At 41.9% G+C, this 23,637-nt stretch overlaps 1 protein-coding gene across 1 annotated transcript; it reads right to left on the reverse strand.

The window, feature by feature from the left end:
* Window positions 1–21,444: 21,444 nt before the first annotated feature.
* LOC147625527 (photosystem I reaction center subunit VI, chloroplastic-like) lies at window positions 21,445–22,388 on the reverse strand. The gene is made up of 3 exons (XM_086817028.1): window positions 22,173–22,388; window positions 21,950–22,076; window positions 21,445–21,843 (listed from the first exon to the last, which is right to left on the reverse strand). Exons 1-3 carry the CDS (start codon window positions 22,286–22,288, stop codon window positions 21,664–21,666), a joined length of 423 nt encoding a protein of 140 aa, XP_086673154.1. The 5' UTR covers window positions 22,289–22,388; the 3' UTR covers window positions 21,445–21,663.
* Window positions 22,389–23,637: the final 1,249 nt, after the last annotated feature.

Here is a 23,637-nt window from a genome sequence, read left to right on the forward strand (position 1 = left end):
GATAGGCTCGTATTACCACAACAATGTGAGTAGGTATGCATTTTTTTACTAATGTGTTTCATGTACATATATATCTAAGCTCGCGTACCCCTTGACTTTTGATATGTTAATTAATTACTGCTGCAGTATGTGTATTTGAGTAGGTTATCTATCTGCCAATGGTGCATGACATTAAATGGTGGTACGTCATCCCTATTGCACCATGTTCCAAAGTGATGTATAATACATTCATTGATATGGAGCATATGGAGGATGTAACAAGCCGCAATGAAGATGATGTCGAACATGCCAATGAAGATGTTGCGATCGATGATCAAGAAATAAGAGATGATCATGATAATGAGGATGAGCGTGACATTTCTCATGATCATGAGAATGACCCTACCATTGAGGATGATGGTGATGTTGATGAGGATGATCAGGGTATCGATACCATTATCAATGGATAGAATATCGATAGTGGAATAAATTTAATCGTAGCCTTACAAATTGATCAAATGGATATTGATGTTGATCGTTTGGCAAGGATGGATCTTATTGAAGATGAGATCGAACCCTAACCAATCCATCACTCTATCGTTCTAAATTGATGACATTTCTATTGTATATGTTGTCTTTTAATTATCATCTCATGATTTATTTTTGAATATATTTCATTGTTGTAAATGCATGTAGTGGGATTGTGTAATGATATATACTGTAATGTACTATAAGATGGTTTAAAGAAAATAGTTTTTAATTTTGTAAAGGAATGGAGTTTTTCTTAATAAAGTTCTCGCGTGTAATAATGCGTGTATAATTGCGTGTATATAAACGCGCTGATACACGCGTTTTTGAAACCAGTATACACGTGCATTTAGATGCCAATATACACGTGCCCGATACTACTCGTATACATGCGCGACCATAAACGCGCCCATAACTTATTGCGTGTATGGCAGCAGTGTCTTGTAGTGGGTGTATGGTGTGGTGGCACAATGACGGTGATGTTCTACATGGTGCCCATTAGCTTGGTGTAGCTGTCATCTCGCTGGACAGCCTGGAGAAGCGAATGCCCGATGGAGGGACCCTACGCCTGCTGTGCTGGAGTGTGAGCCCATGGGAGAGAGATGAGGGTTGCGCAGGGTGGGGTGATGGTGGGAGGGGGAGTCATGAGGGAGGGAGAGGGTGCAGTGGGTCACGAGGCAGGCCTGGGCGGCAAGAGATAAAAAGGGGGAGTGGACGGTGAGGTGAGAGAGGGGGGTGGGGCTGGACGGTGAGGTGAGGTGAGAGCGAGTGAGAGAGGGGGTGTTCGGTGAGGTGAGGTGAGAGCAAGCTATGTAGGAGAGAGAGAGAGAGAGAGAGGGGAGAGCAAGGGGGGGTGGTCAATGGGGGTGGAAAGGTGAGTGCGTGAGGGGGTGGTCAATGGGGTGACAGAGTGAGGGGGTGGAAGGGTGACTAGTTAGTGGGGTGAGGGGAGAGGGGGGCTGGGGGGCTGGGTGGTGGTCGATGGGGGGAGAGAGAGAGAGAGAGAGAGAGAGAGACGAGGGAGTGGGGGAGTGTGTGGTTGGTGGTGAGGTGAAGGAGAGAGAGAGAGTTGTCGGTGGGGAGTGAAGGGAGGGGGTGGTGGGTGGGTGAGGGAGAGAGAGAGAGAGGGAGAGAGGGGGTGGGCGGTGAGGGGGGGGGAGAGAGAGAGAGAGAGAGAGAGAGAATCCCATCCCATATTGTTGCTTCTTCTGAGAGCTCTTCTTCTTGGGAAACCTCTTGAATGGGGTTTGGGTCCAACTCCACTATGTCCACCATGTTGTACTGGAACCCCCCTCATAGGAATTTAACCAATTCCATAGAGGTTCTACCACCTCTCCTTCTGAGCCGAATGGATCCGAGGCCTCATCCACTGGAAATCCTTGACATTCCTCTTGATCTTCCTTGTCATTGGGTCCTTCCTCCCGAATGGGAATCATGTCATGTAGGGCAGTGCCCCTTGCACTCTCATTGGGGCCTTTTTCCAAGGGCAAGGTCACCGTTCCCCCCGGGTTAAGGATATCCAAGTTGTCTCGGCCCCAATCATGGATCACCTGAGCTACCCTCAACCAAGGCCTTTCAATGAGCAAAATGTAGGCCCCTCTAGCTGGTGGGAGGTCTAACACCACAAAATTCATTTCAAATACTAATCCCTCAAAAGTGATCGGAACTTTCTTGACTAGTCCCAAGGACATCACTTCTCTCTGGATTGCCACTCGGATGGCAAAGGGAGCTAGCTTGGTAATTCAGAGACCCAAGACTTGTCTAGTAGTTTCAGGCATGATGTTAACACCAGAACCACCATCCACAATGTCCCCTGCAATTTGAGTTCCTCCCACTTAGACTGTCACCCTCGGGCTTCGGTGATCGACCACTCCTGGGGCAATGAGGCATACTCTTGCTTGCTACCTGGGCCGTCGCCCACTACTACTAGATGTGGCTTCACCCCTAATTGCCTTCGAGTCTATCCAATGTTCGATCAAGCGTAGCAGTTGCTCTCCTATTTCCTAGCTCAAACCACATAATTGAGGAAGGGTGATTTCCACCTTTGCTCCTACGAACACTTCCTCCCAACTTAAATTACTAACCTTGGGTTGGGTAGACTCCTCATCTGCCTTTGAAGGTGTGGTGGTTGGAGGAATGACCAAGGTAGGTGCCACTTCATTCTTCATGGGTGGTGTTTGAATAAATTCCTCCATAGCCTCCTTATAAGCTTGTTCCACAATGGATGGGTAAACTGCACCATCAAGAGGAGTTGGTGTCTTTGGGCCTCCTTGGGACCGGGTGTAGTGGTCTCGGCTCTCCGAGTAATGAAGGCATGGGCCCGAGCCCTTTGGTATAGTGCATTGAGCTTGCATGCGGCCATTCCCCCCACAATGGTAGCATATAAGAGGTTGGGTGGGGTTATTGGGAGGACAGTGATTGGCGAACCTTTGGCTAGGCCAAGCCCCATACGTGTTGTTAACGGCCGGAGGTACTGAAGGAGGTGCTGCATAGACTATCGGGGGTGGGTTTTGAGAGACTTGGGGTGTTTGTGGGACCGGCATGGGTGGGAGGTATGGTTGATAGGTTGGGAGAGTGTTTGCTTGATATGGAATTTTCATAGGCAGGGGGTTGTATGTTAGGGTTGCTCCGGGATGAGGGGTATAAGTGTATGCTACCGTGGCTACTTGAGCTCCCTGCTGCTGAGATGATGTGGCCTGGGGTGATGGAGGGGTTTGTACACAAAAGTAGCCATGGGGGAGGGAAGGGTATGTGGGGGGTGGCTAAGTAGGAGGGGCCAGGGGTGACACGGTTAATATAAGCTTGGGATTGGGGGGTAGCTACTCCACCTGATTGAGAGTTCAAGAAGAGTGTTGGATTAAGTTGGTGGTTAGGGGCCTGGGCAAAAGTTGAAGTACTACTGGTTGGGGTCACCATGTAGTCTTCAGAGCGAAGGGATTAAGCAGGGTGGCACATTGCTTCAGTTGTTGCATAAGGCGAAGTCCCTTGAGGTAGTAACACTCCTTGTCCTCATGGCCCGCCTTTGAGCAAAATGAGAAATATTTATTGGTGGGACAATGGAAGATGGCATTGCGAGCTACATACTGGGCACCATGGACTCGTCTTGGGATCTTTGACCTTGAGCTGCTTGATCTCCTTCTTGAGACTGCCACGGCTACGTCCTCTTGTTGTGATCTTTTGAAATCTTCAAGCTCCTTCTTGAGCTTGGCTAGCTTGTCCATGGAAGCGGATGTAGAAGCTATCATCGGGGCTAGAGGAATAGTTGGAGGAGCCAAAGACATGCCGGGGATAAGTGGGGACCAAGAGGTACTGCGCTCCGCCATGAGGCGAGCATTCTCCAGTTGTGTAGCTCTATCTTGGAAATCTTACAAGGTGCCTTGGGGTGGAAAGGCCTCTCTCATCTTCATTGCCATTTGAGTAGGGAATGCTCAAAGCACCCACTGTAGTAGCATGTAGTTTCCAGGATCTTGGGGTAACTGAGCAACCAAAACTTTAGCTCTTGTAATGACAAGTTGGGCCACTAACTCCCTCGTCTTCATGGAGTGTTGGTTGAGCTCTCAAGTAATGAGGTCGAAGTAGTTCCCTAGCTGAAAGGTAGCCAAGAACTATAGCCTGAGGGTGGCCCAATCCGAGAAGTGGTTGATGGGAAATTGACTGTACCATTAGTCGGCACTTTCTTCCAGCGTTGTCGGGAACAAGACCAAGCATGCATCATCTCGGTTGAGACCTCTTGAGTCACACATGGTGAGGAAATGCCGCATTCATGGTCTTTTGCATCTTCAGTGATGGTACCTTTGAAGGTTGGTAGTTTAACTTGCATGCGGTTAAGGACAATAACCAATGGCTCTGGCCCTAGAGCTTCCATAGGGTTAGAAGAGAAAGATGCTGAGAGAAGAGTAAGTAAACAAGGAAGAGTAAGTGAACAAGGAAGAGCCCTACGATGACTAGTTCAAAGAGGAGAATGAAGGGGTGAATCACCTCCAGAAGCTCTAGTCTTCGGGGGAATACACAACACTCCTCTCACCACATAAAAAAACACCAAAAAGAAAAAAAAATTGAGACTATCCTTGGCCTCTAGGAGAGTCCCGGCCTCGCCCACGAATGTCCAGACAAGAGACTAATCCGGCGGTTCTTCCAAAACCAAACCCAGAAAAAACTTCCCTCGCCCAGAAAGCATAGACGATTCCTTCAGGAAAATCTTCTAAAAGGTAGTCAAGGGCCTTATCTATCCTTTGTATTTTGACCAAACCCGTGGGTCACATGGCCGAATCAAGGAGGAACTTGCACTTGGTTCATAGAAATCATCACTTTTTTTCCCTTAAGCAAGGCACAGCCATTGATTCTTTCCCATAGAACAAGAATCTTCCTGGGACTTACTTTAACTACCATAACATAATCTTAACTGAACTTAGTTGTAGGAATCCACCGATTCAGCCAACCGGCCCATGGGTTAGCCAACTGCCCAACCACTGTATTAGTGGGATTCCTTTTTATAAAAATTTGGTTGTGTTTTGTCTCGGGTACCAGTGAAAAGAGTTCCCAGGCCCCCTAGCCGACACTCATGCAAAATACAAAATAGACACACCACTTACGCACCCACCAATATGAAATTGCCTTTTCTCAAATTCAGCTATCTTCAAACAGAATTGGAATGAAACCATAGTGTTTCCATCATAATCCTCAAAATTCCAATTCCATTATTTTACAATCAAATTGTCATCCGGACCCTCCATTGAAGACCAGCTAGTCAACCAACGAGATCTAATTTCAAATTTCCAGTTCACTTAGATAATTTCTCGCCAATCCATGAATATCTTCCTCGTCATACGCATGGGTGTCATAGCCCCACGAGCCCGTGCATCGCCTAGTTAGAACCCTCTAGGATCCTCCTTAGGTGTCCTAGTACTTCACTCAAGGACCGCTTCGTTGGCCCTTATCCATCGTACCAGAAGCGCACCATTTTCAACCATACCGAGGCTGGTCAAGACCTTGGCAGGCTTTGCGAAGGCCGCAGATGTCCTTCGATGACTCCCCTCCAGCTGTTTGTAACATAACTCTCCTTAGATTAAACCATAATCCAAATGCTTCCTCCAGCATTTTGGCGTAAGATAGATTTAAAAAAAATAGTGTTTCTATACAAGTAAGAATTTCCCATTGAGTTTGGATTCACAAGACTCTTTTATTTTCAACCTATCACGAATCTCGTATCTCGGTGATCCACCCATCAATTTCAACAAATTTCTAACTTATTTATCGACGATTTCGGGTCTTAGGGAAAACTTCTCTAAATCAGCCAGTTATCCATTCTTCGTACTGAGAACTTTTTCCCATTGGGTTTTTCCCCTCGGCCAAATCTGGTGTTTAGCACCAATGTTTCTTATTTTTTGTCTTTTTAATTTTCTTTCTCTTTAGTTTGTTTTGTCGGAATAAAACAGATACAAGCACCAAACTACATCTTCCGCTTCAGTACCACAACTGACAGTCATACAATCAAGTGCAAACAATTCTTCACCAACCAGCGCTTTAAACAGAAACAGGTGAACTCATGCCAATCTCTAATGTTTTCTGTATTTTTCTGGTTGCTTGATTGTTTATAAATTTCACTTTACTAAGCATGGCAATATGCATCTCATTTGGTCTAGAGTAGGGATAGCATTCTAGTGGCTTTAGACTTGATAGTGTAAGTTTGACCGTAATTGTTTTTACCCGTTTAGCAATATAAAGTAATTAGTGTTTTGTGCTAAAGGTAGAGTTCCAGACCTAGGACAAAGAGACTAAATTAATCATAGGACGGTCAGTGGATATCTTGCCCTTACTAGGACATTGCTTAGGGACAATCTAATAAACATTTCATAACAAAAATTGGCATGACAAAAATAAAAGAAAAGTGTATATGTTTGTGGCCTATTGCCTTGTTATTCATGGTAGGCGAGGGAGGTCTATACCTTTCCCAGACCAATGCCTTGTGTAGTAAGGAATAGCCGTACCGCGGGTGCGCAAACATACTCTTGAAGAAAGCCCTGTCCAAAAAAAAAAAGACAGAAAGGCACCAAGAGAAATGCTTGTCTAATCCAGGATGGTCGCCGTTGTGCTTAAAATATTAAACCTTAACACTAAGCAATATCAAGAGTCTACCACTACATAATTATGTTAGATTTATTAGTGTCGAACCGACATTTTTGACTTAGCATAGGCTAGGTATACTACTTGATAGTCCCTCGATTAACTGTTGTCTTTTGCCTTCTAGGAAAAGAATAATACATTTGGCATAAAACATTCTTTACTTTAGTTAGCTGCAGGTAGTAATTATTAAGGCGTGAACTAACCTATTCAATCTCTACACTGCTTCAATGTTACCTTCCTCTAGCTAATTGGACGTTTATTGCCATGTCTTATTCAGTAAAATTGCTTGTTTTGTTATTGTCTGTCAGTACTTTTGCTTTCAAAAAAAAAAAAGAACACACAAACCACCTATCGTTTTGCTTGCAGGTACACACTGGAGATGCTACTCTTCCTTGGTATCTACGCGCTCGAGGACGTGCGTAAAATAGGAAGGGGGGAATGTTGCGTGACGAGTGGTGATCAATGCAAGGATGCAACACAAAGATGGAAGCAGGAAAACAAGAGACTTGACATTCTTATTTAGGGCTCTTGTAGAGAGTTCCAAGTTATAGGTGAGTGTGGGAGTGGGCTTGAGAATAATCCCACATGGGAAGTTTTGGGAGTTTTAGGAGTTTTAGTATAAATAGTGGCTCATTTGAGAGCTCACACACACTTTGGGCTGAACTCATGCTTGAGCTCTCTTGAGACTAGCTCTCCCTCTTGTTCATAGAGGTGCAAGCTCTTCTCTCTCCCCATCTACACTATTGTATGAGCAATGCTCTTCTAATTCAATGCAATGAGATGATGTTTTTCTCTCTTCTCATCTCTATTCTCTAGTGTGCATGCTTCTTTGTTGATGCTTGTGGATTCTCTATTAGGCTTTGTGTGGTAGTGGATTCAAGCTTAAGCTTCTCCATAGCTTGTAGCTTATCCATGGGCAAGGTATTGCTTGAGTAGTGAATGAGAATGCATGTTTATTTCAAGTTCCATTAAGCTTCAAGGTTTGTGTGCATGCTAGGGAAGTAAGTGCTTGAGAATGAAGTGTGCTTTGAGCTTGTGTGCTTATGAGTGAGCTTGTGTGTGCATTAGCTTAGCTTTCTTCTTGTATTGGATGTATGAATGAGTGAGATGATGAGTGAATGAGCTATGGCAAGATTGAGCTTGTGTGTGTAAAGTCTATGTCAAGGTAGTGGTGTTCATAGCATTCTCTCCCGAAAGGGATAAGCTTCCATGCACCTAACCGAGTTGAATCCCCTAGTGAATAAAGTAGTGTTTATCATTCCATTGGTGAGCTAGGAGTGTAGTCTACTTGCCTATATTGCATACGTAGGGAGACGACCGTCTTTCCACTTGGCCTCCCTGGCCCATTGTCATAGAAGGAGTTGGGCAATCCTTGAACTGGTGTCCAAAACCTTACATTCAAAACACCTATTCTCACTTCAAAGCTCATCCTTCTGCATAGAAAGAGCCGGAGTTCTAGAAATGTGCTTCGAGGAAAAGGCCTTCCTTCCATTCTAAAACTTCCAATCTCCTGGTTCTGATTGGGACCTTGATGTCTTTTAGGAGGTGGAAAGTTGGAAGTGCTCCCTGGAGTTTGGAATCTTTTGAAGGACGAGGGAGCTAGCTTTGGCGAGACCTTGACAACAAAGGCCTTGGCAAAATCCTTCGCCATCCACACTGCTTCGGCCATTGAAACTGGTTTAGCACTCTTTACCAGGGTATCCAATGGTTTGTTCATTCCCGAAATGAACCTGGCCATCAGATGTTCTTCATCCAGTAGTGTGGTGAGTATTTGAGGAGAAGAGCGAATGTGTGGTGATATTCCTCTGTGGTACAGCTTCGCTGGGTTAGTTCCAGGAATACATTCATCTTTGTTTCCAGGAAGCCTGGAGGACAAAATCTCTTCATGAGGTATGCTTTGAGATCTTCCCACATTTGGGTGTTTCGATCTAACGGTTTGTCTCACAGTGGTTTCTCCATGCTACTCTGGTTGTTTCTACAATCTTCAACCTAGCAAGAGCCACTTTAATTTTTTCATCATATCCAGTGACATCGAAGTATTCTTCCATGGCTTCGATCCACTTTTCCACAGCCTCGCTAAGTGTTCCCCTTCACCTTTGAAGGGACTTGGCTAAGATCTGTGAAGAGCTTTGTGAACATCAGGGTCAACCTCCTCCTCATCCGTGAGAGGATCTGGCTATCTACCACGATTGGCACGTCTCATGATTATGCCAAAACGATATATCATTAAATTTGTATTTGACTTCTTCTCGAGATCCTAAGACTTAAGAAGTTCAGAAATAATGACTTTAAACAAGGTAATCGTTCTTACTAAAGATCTACGACATACGTCCGAGAAAACAAATATTATTTCTTTAAACTCGATATCTGATAAATCACTTAGACAACTGGAAATTTTTCACAAAACATTCTTTATTTACATAAGGTTTGCAATATATACATAGAGCAACATGGCTCCAAAAAATCAATGCCTCAATGGTATACACATGAGACGGCGATACTGGGCTATGGACATGCCGCAATACAATTGTTCCCTTACTGCTATTGGTGCTACAATCTTACTTCTCGGGATAAAATGGCTAAGAAGTCTGAAAAGATGACAAGTAATCCTAAAATCTCAAGGTGTGGGGTGATAAAGGATAACACCACAAACCACCTTTAACCTTAACAAGACCATGGCTAATGAGACGTTCTGCATCAGCATCTGGCGCTGGTTGCAAGAGGCGTGGATATATTGTGCTGCAAACCACTTATGATGTCGTCTCTCAGTTGGGTCTAGAAAATATAGCTCCTCAAAATGATTAGTGAGCCTTGCCCTGCTCGTTCGAGTCGTACGACGGAAGAGAGGATATGCTTAAAAGCAAAAGCAGTCATATCCTGAGTTTGAGTAAGATCGGGGATACCAGATAAATACGAGGCGTCCATCTAGCGTCCATCTATAAAATCCAGTTCATCAATTAAAAGTCTTCATCAATGAAGCTTAATCTGAATGAAAATATAGCATGTGAATGCATCTTTCTAGGATTTTATTATAAAATTCAAACAAAATTCATCTTTAATTCTTGAGCTTTCAAAAAAGCTTTGATATCAGCTGTGAGACCCCTGCCCCCTCTCTGCGCATTGAACTCTGGAGTGCTGGCAGTGAAAGTAGCAATCTTGCACGCAAGGCAGAGCTTCCCACTTGGGGCCTTGCCCACACGAATGTCCGGACAAGAGACTAATCCGACGGTTCTTCCAAAACCGAACCTGGAAAAAACTTCCCTCGTCCCCAAAAAGCATAGCCGATTCCTGTAGGAAAATCTTCTAACGTAGTCAAGGGCCTTATCTTTCCTTTGTATTCCGACCAAACCCCTGGGTCACATGGCCGAATCAAGGAGGAACTTGTACTTGGTTTATAGAAATCATTGCTTTTTTTCCCTTAAGCGAGGCACAACCGTCGATTCTTTCCCATAGAACAAGAATCTTCTTGGGACTTACTTAACTACTATAACTTAATCTTAACTGAACTTAGTTGTAGGAATCCACCCCAACCAACCCCTGGGTTAGCCAACCGCCCAACCACTGTATTGGTGGTATTCCTTTTTATAAAAATTTGGTTGTGTTTTGTCCCGGGTACTAGGGAAAAGAGTTCCCAGGCCCCCTAGGCCAGCACTCATGCCAAATACAAAATAGACACACCACTTACGCACCCAATATGAAATTGCCTTTTATCAGATTCAACTATCTTCAAACATAATTGGAATGAAACCACAGTGTTTCCATCATAATCCTCAAAATTCCAGTTCCATTGTTTTACAATCAAATTGTCATCCGGACCCTCCGTTGAAGACCAGCTAGTCAACCAACGAGATCCAATTTCAAGTTTCCAGTTCACTTAGATAATTTCTCGCTAATCCATGAATATCTTCCTCGACATACACATGGGTGTCCTAGCAGCATGAGCCCGTACATCGCCTGGTCAAAACCCTCTAGGATCCTCCTTAGGTGTCCTAGTACTTCACTCAGGGACCGCTTCATCCACCCTCGCCCATCGTACCGGAAGCACACCATTTTCAACCATACCAACGCTGGTCAAGACCTTGGGCAAGCTTTGCCCGTAGGAGACGTCCTTTGATGACTCCCCGCCAGCTGTTGCAACATAACTCTCCTTAGATTAAACCATAAGCCAAATGCGTCCTCTAGTATTCTGGCGTAAGATAGTCCTATAAAAAAAACAAAGTTTCTATGCAAGTAAGAATTTTCCATTGAATTTGGTTTCACGAGACTCCCTTATTTTCAACCCAGGCTTTCTCAATGAAAATCACGAATCTTGTATCTCGGTGATCCACCCATCAATTTCAATGAATTTCTAACTTATTTCTCGACGATTTCGGGTTTTAGGAAAAACTTCTCTAAATCAGTCGTCGGTTATCCATTCTTCGTACACACTAAAGAAATGGGAATGGTCACAAGACTCGGTTTAATTTCTGATTCAAGAGATGGGCAGGCATCTTACTTACCCACCTTTCTCACGCGGTCATGGTCTAACCCTGAATTACTCGAATTTAATCCTAGATTTGTTTCCTAAAGATTTTTCTCCTATTTACCTGATAAAATAAATGTGATTTCTAATCGTAATGGTAAAAATCCAAAATTATAAAAATTCATTCTTTCTTGGACATAATAGAATTATAAATAATTCTGTTCGTAAATAATAGAATTTAACAAGAATATTTCTTTTTCCAATGATCCCTTTTGTGAATATAAATACATCATTTATTTAAAATGTCCACATAGAATTATACTAAAATTTTCTTTTCTCTATTTGAACCTCGACATTAACATGCCCTAAATTATCTATGTAAAATATGGTGAAACTGTCTCTTTTGTTACCAATTTTAATTTATGCATTTTCCTAGTTAAAAGTATGATAAAAATCCTTTTTTTTATAAATAAATAAAAATACCCATGTATATACAAACCATGAATATACTTATTTTGAAATATGACAATTATTCCTGTTTTGATATTTAAAATGTTTATACATAGAATATCATGAAAATTTCTCTTTTTGCATCTAAATTTTTATGCATGCACATACTAAAAATAAATATAACAAAAATCCCTCTTTTCTCCATTTAAACATTTATGCATAAATACTATAAAAGTATTTTTTAAAAATGTAACAAAAATCCTTCTTTTAGCATTAAAATGCTTATGCATAGAATATGATGAGAATTCCTCTTTTTGCATTATCAATTTTATGCATAGACTTAAATTCATTTTTTTCAAGGTAAAATTTTTGCCATAGGTTCGCTGCATTTTCTGAAAATACTCAAAATTCTACTTTTAAATATTTACAATAATTATGAAATATGGTGAGACTTTCTCTTTTAAACTGAAAATTCATTATGCATACATAAGCATAATTACGTTTAAACCTCTTGTTTATTTTTAAAAATATCCATTTATCATTCCTATATGAAAAAAATTTCAAAAATATTAGCATAAACTCTCTTTCAACTTAAAATGAATAGATATAAATTTTCTTAATCATAAACAAGCTTAAATGAATTAATTCTCATTTTAACTAGATTAAAAATCATAAAAATGTTTAATCTTCTTCTCTAACTTGTTAGGCCAGAGTTATGGTTAAGAAAATGAGATTAACACTAAGATCCATCCTTCCAAGAAGGATTCAACCATAAAGATGAGTAATCTTACAAAAAGAGAGATTTACTAATCAAAAATATTATATTTAAGCATAAAAAATTAGCATTAATCCATTTAAACAATATGAATCATTAGAAGCTTGGTTTTAAGAAAAAACCATTGATTAAAATGCTTCCCAAGCATTAGAGAGGTTGGGAAGAAGATTACTATTGAAAAAGATAGAAAAACACCATTAATTTAGGCTTACCCTTGGTTTTTGGCTTGCTTCTTTAAAGAGAAGTGAAGCCCACAAGAAAAAGCTTAGTCACCAAGATGAAGAGGGTAATCTCCAAGAGAGGATGAAGATTAGTGAAGCTCCAAAGCTTCCCAATAAGAGGCAAAATAGAGGGATAATAAAATTACACTAATTTGAAGAGTATACTACACAAAAATGAAAATGCAAAGAAATGAGGATCTATTTATAGGTGAGGTGGGCCACCAGCCAAGTCCAACTGGGATCTAGAGGCTTCCAGCTTCAGTTTGATCCAATTTCGACAAGTTTTGGACCAGTTTGGTTCACTTTTTGATCCAGTTTGAAAGAGGAGAGAGGAGAGATGAAAATATCTCATTTTTTGTATTAAAAATGTGAAGTAATGATGTGAATTAGGCGCCTCCTTCATGATCCCCCTCCCTCCTTACTGAGGTGTCAAAAATTTATTTTTTTACTAATAAACCTTATTTTTTAACTAATAAACTTAGTACTTAATTAACTCTTCATCTTATGTGAGAATTTAATCATTTTTGGGGGATTTTCTTTTATTATTTGAATTTTTTTTTGAAACACTTGGATTAATCCTATTGGCCCTTTAGAACACTCTTTGGACCTTAATCAAAAATTTATGAAAATGTGGACCCTTAGGCTAAGGTCTCTAATACACATATTCAATTAATTTCTAATGCACATTGGAAAATTCTTTTTGAACTTCTGTTTCAAGGGAATTCATCTTAAATATAAGGAGAAACTTTGTATCCAAAAATATCTCAAAATTGAATTATCTCTCTCTAAAAAATTTTCTCTTTCTTGGCCAAAAACAAGGGAAAACAATGTTTTCTTGCATTCTGAAATAGGGGATGATTACAGGGGACTGAGAGGAGAGCTTATACATCTTTTAGAGCTGAGGATGAACCTTACACTAGGGAGCTCGAGGACTACCGACACAAACACTAGGATTGGGGGAAAGAGGGAGCGTGGATCCTCTCAGGGAAGTATACCCACCAAGGATGAGTCGACCTCATTGGCTAGACATGCAAGACCTATGCTCTACACTATCTACCGTGCTCTCCGACCACCACCTAGCACTACAGTGTCCCTACAGGCCTCACACTCACACCACACCCACCACTGACCACTCACTCACATTCCTGACACAGAGAGATAAACAAAACACCACAAGAGCGCAACATTGTATACCAACTGTAGACAAGAATGATACAAGAGAGACTCTGCTCCAATAAAGAATGTTCTCCCTCCTCAAGGTGCTACAATGAATGTGATACAAGAGAGAGAGCATGTCCCCCACAGCCGAGAGAGTGCTCTCCTTATCTCCTCCTTGAGTGTCCTCCTCCTCAAAGTCCCAACACTCATCATGTAGTGTAGAGGGAAGATAGAGGGAAGATCTTCCGTTAGGAAAAGGAAGATGGTGCTCAAGAGGATCCCACCATTTTTATGAAATAGGCCTTCTTGGGCATAAACTTTGATAAAATATGCCTATGAGAGGGTTGGTTGTGTAATAATTGTACTTAAATTTTTTATAATTGCAAAGGAAAAGAAGTAGCTGGTATAAATTGTATGACAAGAAAATCCTTAAAAGATATAAGTAGGTATATCCTTATTATGAGTCTTCAAGATAATAATAAGGGTATACCTACCTCTATCTAGTTGATTCACACCTATTGACTTTGGCTCATATGTGTTGAGATGTCAAGCTCAACATGAGTTGACACTTATGATATGCCTGGGTGATTCGTTTCTACCACTTACATCACTAGTGTGTTTGGTAGGATGCTGACATGATAGATCTTCGCCAGTGATTCTATAGTTGGACTACACCAGCTACTAGTGAGTCATGGCATACTTATCTTGCCAGCTTAGTAGAACCCTTTTGTTGAGAAGAAGAAGAACAACAATTTTCAGCATCTCATCTTGTGTGTTCTTTTCTAGGGTTTGTGTGAGTGTGTGTGTGCTTGCAAGAGTTCAAGCTCTCTTCCTCCTTGCATCTTTTCATGGCATCAAAGCCTAGTTCATGCTAAGAAGCTGAGCAAGATAAGCATAGAAAGCGGTACCAGGGTAAGAGCATCACCTACTCTTTTCCCTTTGTGTTGGCTACTACACCCCTGTCGAGAGCTCTTCGGGAGGCACCGGCAAATGAACTTCGATTGAGGATCTATCTTCACGTGAGCGGAGCTATAGGGCAACTATATTGTCCTTTGGATGGAATTTGTGATGTCGAAAACGCGTTTCGGACGCATCTTCACCTCCGTTTTTCAATTCGCAGACGTTCACGTGTACTGTGGGCAAGTTTCGATTCTCTGCAGGTTTCTATTTTTGGAACTATAGGAAGGGCATCTAGTTGTGAGTCTAAAGGTGTGAACCTATTGACATGAGCCAACATATGTGAGCCTATAGGTGTGAGCTTGCAGACATGAGCCTAGAGATGTGAACCTAGAGACATGAGCCTAGCACACACAAAAATGTTGTAGCTTGAGAAGAACATACGCAAATTAGTTTTAAACTTGCTTTAGAGGATGTGAGTCTGATCTAGGTTGAAAATGACAATACGATCAACTATAGCATATTGATAACCTACCAAACAATGCCTAGCACCCAACTAAGTGTTTCCCCATTAAGAAGGAAAAACTCCTTCGAATCCACCTCAAATGATGAGTTTGGAGAAGAAATGAGTCAGCTAAACATATATATAAGTGGAGAAACAACAAAACACCTAGAAAATTAGAAGTTGCTACAATCCTCCAAGCCCCACATTTACCAACTGGCTCTATAAATGCACCCAACTGAGTGTTCCCCTATTACTGTTGTAACCTTCAGCCAATGTGGCTCCATTGCCTATCCAAGGCAAGGCTGGATCACTATCTTTGTTATGTGTAGGAACACATCCTTGTCAACTTGAGCACCTAAAGCTCGATACCACCATGTTGTAAAATACCTGAATTTGTGGATTTCCTCATGTGAATCCCCCTATACATATACATATATTAATATATATATATATACAAAAATAAACGCCCTTCTTTGCACTGGCCTAGGAATTGGCCCCTTGCACGTTCAACGCTGGAGCTCTTCTTGCAAGTCGGCGCCAGCCACATCAATTACTCATCGTCTTCTCCTTCCCACCAGTCAGCCCCATGCTTATCGCTATCAGCAAGGTGTGTTGGACTCCTCATCGTTTTCTCCCCCACCATGCGTGTTGCGTAGATGGTTGCTTTGTCTTCTCTTCCACTGGCCTGCCACCACGATTCCTTCCACCGGGCATGACCATGTCGTCTCCCTCCTTGCGTAAACATTGGTGCTGGATTCTTTTTTCCCACCCTCTTGCTCCTATAAAGCCACCCCCCCTTGCCTCTTGGTAGAAACACACCCCCTCACTGTTGTCCCTTTGTAGGTAGCCATTTCCCCCCCGCCCCCCCCCCCTTGTTCGTCTCACCCCCTCGCCAGCTCACACCCCCGGTTCCCTTATCTCTCTCTCTTTCTCCCTCGCAGCTTTGCTCCCTTGACAATTCACTCTCTCACTCGAGACCCTGCTAAGCCCATCTCTCTCTTTCTCACTCTCTCTCTCAGTTCGCTCCCTCATTACTCTCTTCGCCAGCTTACCCTTCCACTCCTTTGCTACCTCTCGTGCACGAGCCTTCCCTCGTTGTTTTAACAATCAAACAGAGCCTTTGTTGGCTTCTCTTCCCGGATGCTACTACTTGGCCAAGATAGATTTGAGCACCAATAACATGACTGGGAGCATGCCTGATACATTCTACGCAACTCAGTTCAAACAACTTCTATTGCAAGATAATAAGCTCATGGTAGTAGGCTTGGGAAATTGCACCAGCCTCAGGATCGTGGATCTGAGTTGCAATTTACTGGGCTCTTCAATCATCTCTTCCAAATCTACCCTTGCTAGAGGAGCATGGCTTGGGGAAACTTTCCTAAGGCGCAAATCTCACATAATATTGGTACATCCATACATTTAAGAAAGCTCATCCTTAACATTAATTGTTATTGGATACCATTCCACCCACCCTCGCCAACCATAGCAATCAAGAATGGCTCTCCCTTAGCAACAGCTTTTCACTAGAAGACTTTCTTTGGAGTTGGGAGCCATGTCCAAACCTTTCATCACCCTCTCTCCCACTCTAGCCAACCCACCCTCACTCTCACTCACTCACTAACATGGATGAAGGTGATTGGAGAACGAGCAATGTTGGGAGCCATGTCCAACAACCTTTCATCGCCCTCTCTCCCACTCTAGCCAACCCCCTCACCACCCTCACTCTCACTCACTCACTAACAGGGATGAAGGTGATTGGAGAACGAGCAATGTTGGGAGCCATGTCCAACAACCTTTCATCACCCTCTCTCCCACTCTAGCCAACCCCCTCACCACCCTCACTCTCACTCACTCACTAACAGGGATGAACGAGCAATGTTGTGAATGTATTAGTACCTTTTTAGGCCATTGGAACGATGATCTTTAATGGAGCTCAAATCGGACTAATGTTTCTTCGCTTATCATATGGGTAATGGATGGTAGTGATCTTTTGGTGGTGGCCCCAATACTAGCCTATGTGCACTATTTTAATTAGGTGGATGGGGTATGAGATGAGGATATAAATGATATGAGCAATCTAAAAATGAGACCAAAGTCTTTAGTAATGGTAGTCAGGCACCTTAAACACTCGACTATGATCATCCTCAGAGGGAAAGCGGCCATCCTCCAATGACTGTAACCTTTGGTCAATCTACTCCTCACCATGTAAGTGCCTAATTCTAAATAGTGAATTTCCAAATGTGGTTGAATAGATTGAGTAATATATTAGAGAGGTAAATATAGGATCTTATGTATATAATCTTTGGTTGCATGGATTGATACAAATGGTAATGGAAATAATAGACTATGATGAGTATTGGGATATGTTTTTAAATTATTTTCTTTATTAACCAAGAGACGTGTTCTCTTAGCGCAACCATTCCAATGTGATTTGTTTAGTGATTGGTCTGGGGCAACTAGGTACTCCCCACCCAAGGCAACCGACTCTAGAAATATTTGGAAGGAAGGTTCAGGAAACCACCTTCGTTGGGTAACCCACCATGGGGCGGGGCGAGGGTTCTTTCTAGTAGTTATAAGCTTGAGCTGGAAAGACATTCCATAGCAAGAAGAGGGTGAAGGGGACACTTCTCGTTCTACTATGCGAGTGATTTGTTAGCCACGACGGTTGTAAGCTCTAGATTGTTTTGTGACTCGGTGAGCCGAGGGATTGGAGATGGATGAAACTCGAGATGCCGAGGGTTTGAAATTATAGTTGTTCTTATGATGCATTTCTTTTTGTGTGTAGGCTAACTTGATTGGAAAAAATGTATTCAATAAGGGATAAAGAAATCTGTGCACAAGGATAAATAAATGAATCATGTTGTAACTTGCATCAGTGAAACAATGTGCCTAGTAATTTAGGTAAACCTCGTAGATGAACAATTCTAGTTACTGGGAAGTGGGTGGTTGGGTGGACCTAATGAGTCAGGTGTTTCCTTACTAGAGATTAGAAACCAAAAAGAGATCCTTGACATATTCAGTAGGACCCCCAACCCTGTGGAGATTGCTTATAAATTGGATCGTCCAAGAGAGGCACCGATGAGATAGCTCTCATAATGGGTTGGGATTAATCTTACCAAGTGAGGTGCCTCCTTATCCCCTCGTGACAGGATGGGCGATATCTTACAGGTGGTATCAAAGATTTGGTTTGTGGCAGTAAGGACTCTTACACATATGGTTTTGACTTGACCAGTACAACCTTGTACTAGCGTCGATGATGACCACACTTGTATAGTTTAAAGGGACTTCCACCATTTGGTAATCAAACAAATTGTCTAACGAGAGGCCTAGGCAAAAAAGAAATGAGGAAAAAAAAATTCTTGGACCATTACCAACCATCATCATACAGTGAGACTAGAATGGAATTTTTGATTGTCCTCATTTACTCGTTAATGCAAGTAGAATTAGAAACCTAGCTGCTAAAATTTACATGCTCTAAGTTTAGAAAAAAAAATAAGCTTTGAAATACTTTATATTTTTTGGAGTCCACATAGTGTGGATGAGACTTTAGAGGTAATTGGTAAACCAACCTAGGACTACTTATCATGTGATGCCATTAGAGATCTACTGTTAGAAGAACAAGGACGAAACCTTCCAATCATACATTACCTATAGAGGTCTAAATCAACTTACTAGGAAAAAAAAAGCATTCTATTTCTAGGATTGATGAAAATCTAGACTTACCTCACGGAGACAAATCTTTCACAAAGATCGATTTAAAGCCTAGTAACTATTAGAGTAGAGTTAGAGAGCTAAACATTCCAAAGACTTCATGGAGACAAAATTCTCATAAAGATCGATTTAAAGTCTAGTAACTATCAGAGTAGACTCAAAGAGGAAGATATCCCAAAGACAACATTCAACTTTAGATATCGGCCCGATGAATACACCGTGATACCAATTGGATTGCCTAATGACCCAACAACTCTCAACATGCTCATACAAGATATATCCAAGAAGCAACTAAACAATCGTGTCTTAGTGTTCTTTGATGATATTATGATCTGCTCTATGGATGGAAAAGAGCACAAAGCCCAAGTTAGTGAAGTTCTAGAAATCCTAAGGAAGTACCAAAAAGAATAAGTGCCCCTTTTTATAAACGAAAGTGAATATCGGGGATTCATTGTCTCTAAAGATGGAATCTCAGTAGACCTAGCAAAGATACAAGATATAGTGAAATGGCCTAAATCGTCCAACATCAAGGATATCCAAGTTCTCTTGGTATCACATAATAGTGCCGTATCTTTAGATAGGATCAATCGAGGATAGCCACCTTTAACGAAGCTACTTAAAAAGAATACAAAGGTAGTTTGAACTAAGGAGCATCAACAAAGCTTCGACAAAATTAAGGTAGCTCTCACAACAACTACGCCCATCTTTTAAAAACAATACAAAGTACGCCCATCTTTTAAAAACCATACAAAGGTGGTTCGGACTAAGCCTTTCACCTTACACTTCACCTCGAACAATGCGCACTGCGTAGATGGTTGCTTTGTTGTCTTCGGCCTACCACCACGAGTGTTCCACCAACCGTGACTACATCATCTCACTCCGTGCGTAGACATCGGTGCTGGATTCTTTTCTCCCACACGTATACGTCCCCCACTCCTATAAAGCTGCCCCCTTGCGTTTCAGCAGTAACACACCACCCCTCACAGTCGTCCCCCTCCTACCCCCTCTTAATTCGTCACCTCTCCAATCACCCTTTTGCCCACCCCTCTTGCTCCTTGCCTATTCACGCACTCTTAAGCCCATCTCTCTCTCTCTCTCTCTCTCTCTATCCATCTCTCACTTCCCCCTTGTCACTCTCTTCGCTAACTTAGCCTATCCACATCTTTGCCTACAATAGTGAATGGATGACAATTTAATTATGCTTTTCAAAGTTACAACCATAACAATTGTCGTTAATAATAAATGAATATTGTGGTTTTTGTTGTATACTTAGATTTATAAGATGGAGATCAATTTTCCTAAAAAGTAATTTTTTTTGACACTGTTGAGGAAATTTACAATAATTTTTCTTTTTCCTCAAAAATTTTGAGCAACAATATCATACTGCTTAAAGCATGTCTCTTCGCACACAAGAAGGAAAGAAGATTCATGACGAGTTCTGATGAAGGCTAGAAAAGCCAGCTATGCCTCTCGATCCTCTCCTCTTTCTCTCTCGACGGGAAGAGATGGGTGCATCAGGAGGAGGATGCATACAGCAAGAGGAGGATTCGCCTCTCTTTACTCTGCAGCAACTCTCTACTATACAGCATGCCCACATCATCAGCCTCTCTCAATCCTGAGTACGTCTACATTGTCAGCCTCCTAGTAGGCGGGAAGGTGCCAAGGTTCAATCCTTAGGTTTAAACTTCCATGCCCGCATGACAATGCAAATTTCAGGTTGTTATCTATGGGAGCTTACATGAGTTTAATTCGTGTTTAAGTAAAGTATGAAATGAATGCCACTTTCTTTCAGTTAACTGCAACATTTGGATTTATTGTTGTACTTTGATGATGGCTGGCCAGTTTTGAGTTACCAAGAAACAAATCTCACTTGGAAGTTTGATACCTTCCTTCTTCACTTTTCTACCCAAATGGACAAGCATAAATGATCAAGAATATTGTAAATGATATTCACAATTTGTGTACAATGAAAACGTTTAAAGAAAGAACTTTAAATTGTCGACTTCATATTTTCCACTTTCTTTAAAAACCATAGGATTTAAGATAAGAAATTATTTTTTAATAATCCAAAATAATTTCCTACCGACCTCTTAAGTATGGTGCTTACGCTCAACATATTTAGCTATAGGTCACGATGGCATGAATGTTAACAGACTGGATGATATAATTTCGTTCCATAGACAGACTATGGCTGACAAGATCTTTCTCATGTCATATTTCCCTCGTTTTTCTTGCCGCAGTTTGATTAGCTATACCGTTCGCCTTCTTTTTCTGGACAGTTCCTATGTACACAATTTTAGAATGTAATTTTCGTCGGGCCTTTTGCTAGCATACATATGCGATTGACCGATAACAGCATGACTGTTCTCTAGCTGTTAGAGGATTTTTTCCATCCCCTCGCAATCGGATGGTTTTTTTTTGAAGGGGGGGAGGAGGGTCCTGTTCGAAAAGTGTGCCGGATGATATTGGCGAGATAGACACTTCTCTGATAATCGACCTGGTCGTTTGAGGAGGTTCGCAATCTTCTAGCTTATTCAAAACGATAACGTGAAATTCCGACACAATGTGTTAAAGCCGCTAGATAGAACGCAACCAGCTTCAGTACTCCGACAAAAACAAGACAACCGAAGCAAGCTGCAGGGACAGTGAAACGCGAATTACAAAGAGGAAAGTACAATTGACGTCTGTCCACTAGCTATCCATCCAATGTTCACATGAGAGTGATTATGCGCAGCAGTACCGAGAGGGAGAGAGAGAGAGAGAGAGAGAGAGAGAGAGATGAGGAGTGCGGAATTCTGCTAACATTGGTAGCTAGGCAGCGCGCAGGGGTGCGAAGAGTCCGACTCTGGCAAGCTTAAATCTTGCCACGGGGGCCCGGCTTGGGGGGCTGCTGGGGTCCCTTCTTGATAGGCAGGATATCAGCAGAAACAGAGGAACTGATATAAGCAAGAGTGCCACCACCTCCCAGCATCAAGAATTTGAGTAAGAGCCCTCGCTTGGTGAAGGCACCGCCAAATGTCTCGAAGAACTTGCTCTACAAAGTCAGCACCCAAGACGGACAAAGCTAAGCAAGGCGCACACACACTTTCCCTGCACAAAGCTAGCTATGCAACGAAGCACAAAACTGTAAGTGGACACACCTGCAAGCCGTTGTAGGGGGATGGAGAGTCGGAACCGTAGAGGTCCCAGGCACCGGTGGTGTTACCAATGTCCTCCAAGTCAAAATAAACGCTCTTCTCACCATACTTCGCAGACACTGCTCCCAATCTGAGGGACACAAGAAGGTAAGATTCATGACCTGACATGGAATAACCGTTTCTTATACCCTGGACAACTAGAGCAGGAGGAGCAGCAGCTGCTTACCTGCAGGTGGGGACAGAGACAGACACTCGAGAGGACGTGGGTGGTAGCTTCTGGCCGAGAATGCTGCTGGAGCTGAGGGCTACAGAGCTCCCCGCTGCGAGGGCTAGAGGTGCCATTCTTTTCGACTTGCTCTCCTACGATACGTAGCTTGCCTTCCTTCGAGGTAGAAGTCGGTGCGGTGTTGTGTTTGTGTGAGAGAGAGAGATGAAGAATCCAGAAGGAGGAATCATCGCGCCACCTGTAGCCAATGGAAAGAGGAAGGCGTCTATCCGTGTTGGATAGGGTGCCCTATTATTGTTTGAGGTGTCCATTCGCCCACGACGCTCTATTCACACTTTTCTTGTAAGTGTATATATATATATTCACACTTTTTTTCTAGGTGTATTAATTAAATGTCACTTACATGGCATTTAATTATTATAACCTTAGGCATGAACTAAATGACACATTATGAATCACTAGTGACTTGACTCGTCCTTCTCTTACATTTATCCTTGTCAATCACAAATTAGTGCAGTAGAGAGAGGTGTTGCTCTAGAGTCCCAAGGTCACAGGTTTAAGCTCTCATTTCGTAAGAAATGGTACGCACAAGTGTGTGTGTTTTTTGCACTTTCTAATTCCAACCAATTACAAAAAAAAAATGCTCGTCCTCGAAAGGTAAGTAGAGATAAGCCTGAAGGGTAAGTAAAGATAAGCCTTATATTTGAAGCCCATGATGGGCCCCATGGTCCCTAACTTGCCAACCTATATATAAACACACCATGCTTGCCATATATATCCATGTAGAAGCTCTTAAAACACTTACTTTTTTTGAATAAAGCACCAAACTTGGCGTAAACAAACAGCTAGCATTCCAACCCAATATAATGTTGACAATCACAACACACTTGAACAAAGCTTTCAAACGATCTTCAGACAACTGGATTATCTCTCCATGGAAGCCTATACTCCTCACCTCTCTGGCAAAAAATATTTAAGATAAAAACATTAGCTATAGCAAGATATACTTTTTGTGAGAAAAAAAAACGTAGAACCTTCCATAACTCATTTGGTGGATCAATATTTGAGACGAATGTGATTTGAACAGGCTTGTAGATAGCAAATTAAAAAAATTATGTATTGTCTAGTGTCTATGACTCGAAAATCTAACCTATCAGGCTTTTTCCACAAACATTACATGTATATGAAGTTGATCCACAATCTTTTGTAATCTCAGACTATAAATTCCAAGCAGCCCAAAGCTCTCGTTGTAAGGGTCTTGACCATACAAACCTAGTAATAATCTGGGTTCTAAAAAATAAAGATATTCCTTGTTGCGAAAAGAATGTATCAATAGCAATTTAAATTTATCAAACAAAATGCAAAAACTACACAACAAACAGGTTTCTATATATACCGTAAAACACTGGTGCTCTCTAACAATTCGATAATTAGAGATGTTGTTGCTTGTACTTCCCAAAATGGA

The sequence above is a fragment of the Cibotium barometz genome, chromosome 23 (assembly GCF_041138505.1).
Source record: "Cibotium barometz isolate CiBa-2024 chromosome 23, ASM4113850v1, whole genome shotgun sequence".
Lineage (NCBI taxonomy): Eukaryota > Viridiplantae > Streptophyta > Polypodiopsida > Cyatheales > Cibotiaceae > Cibotium > Cibotium barometz.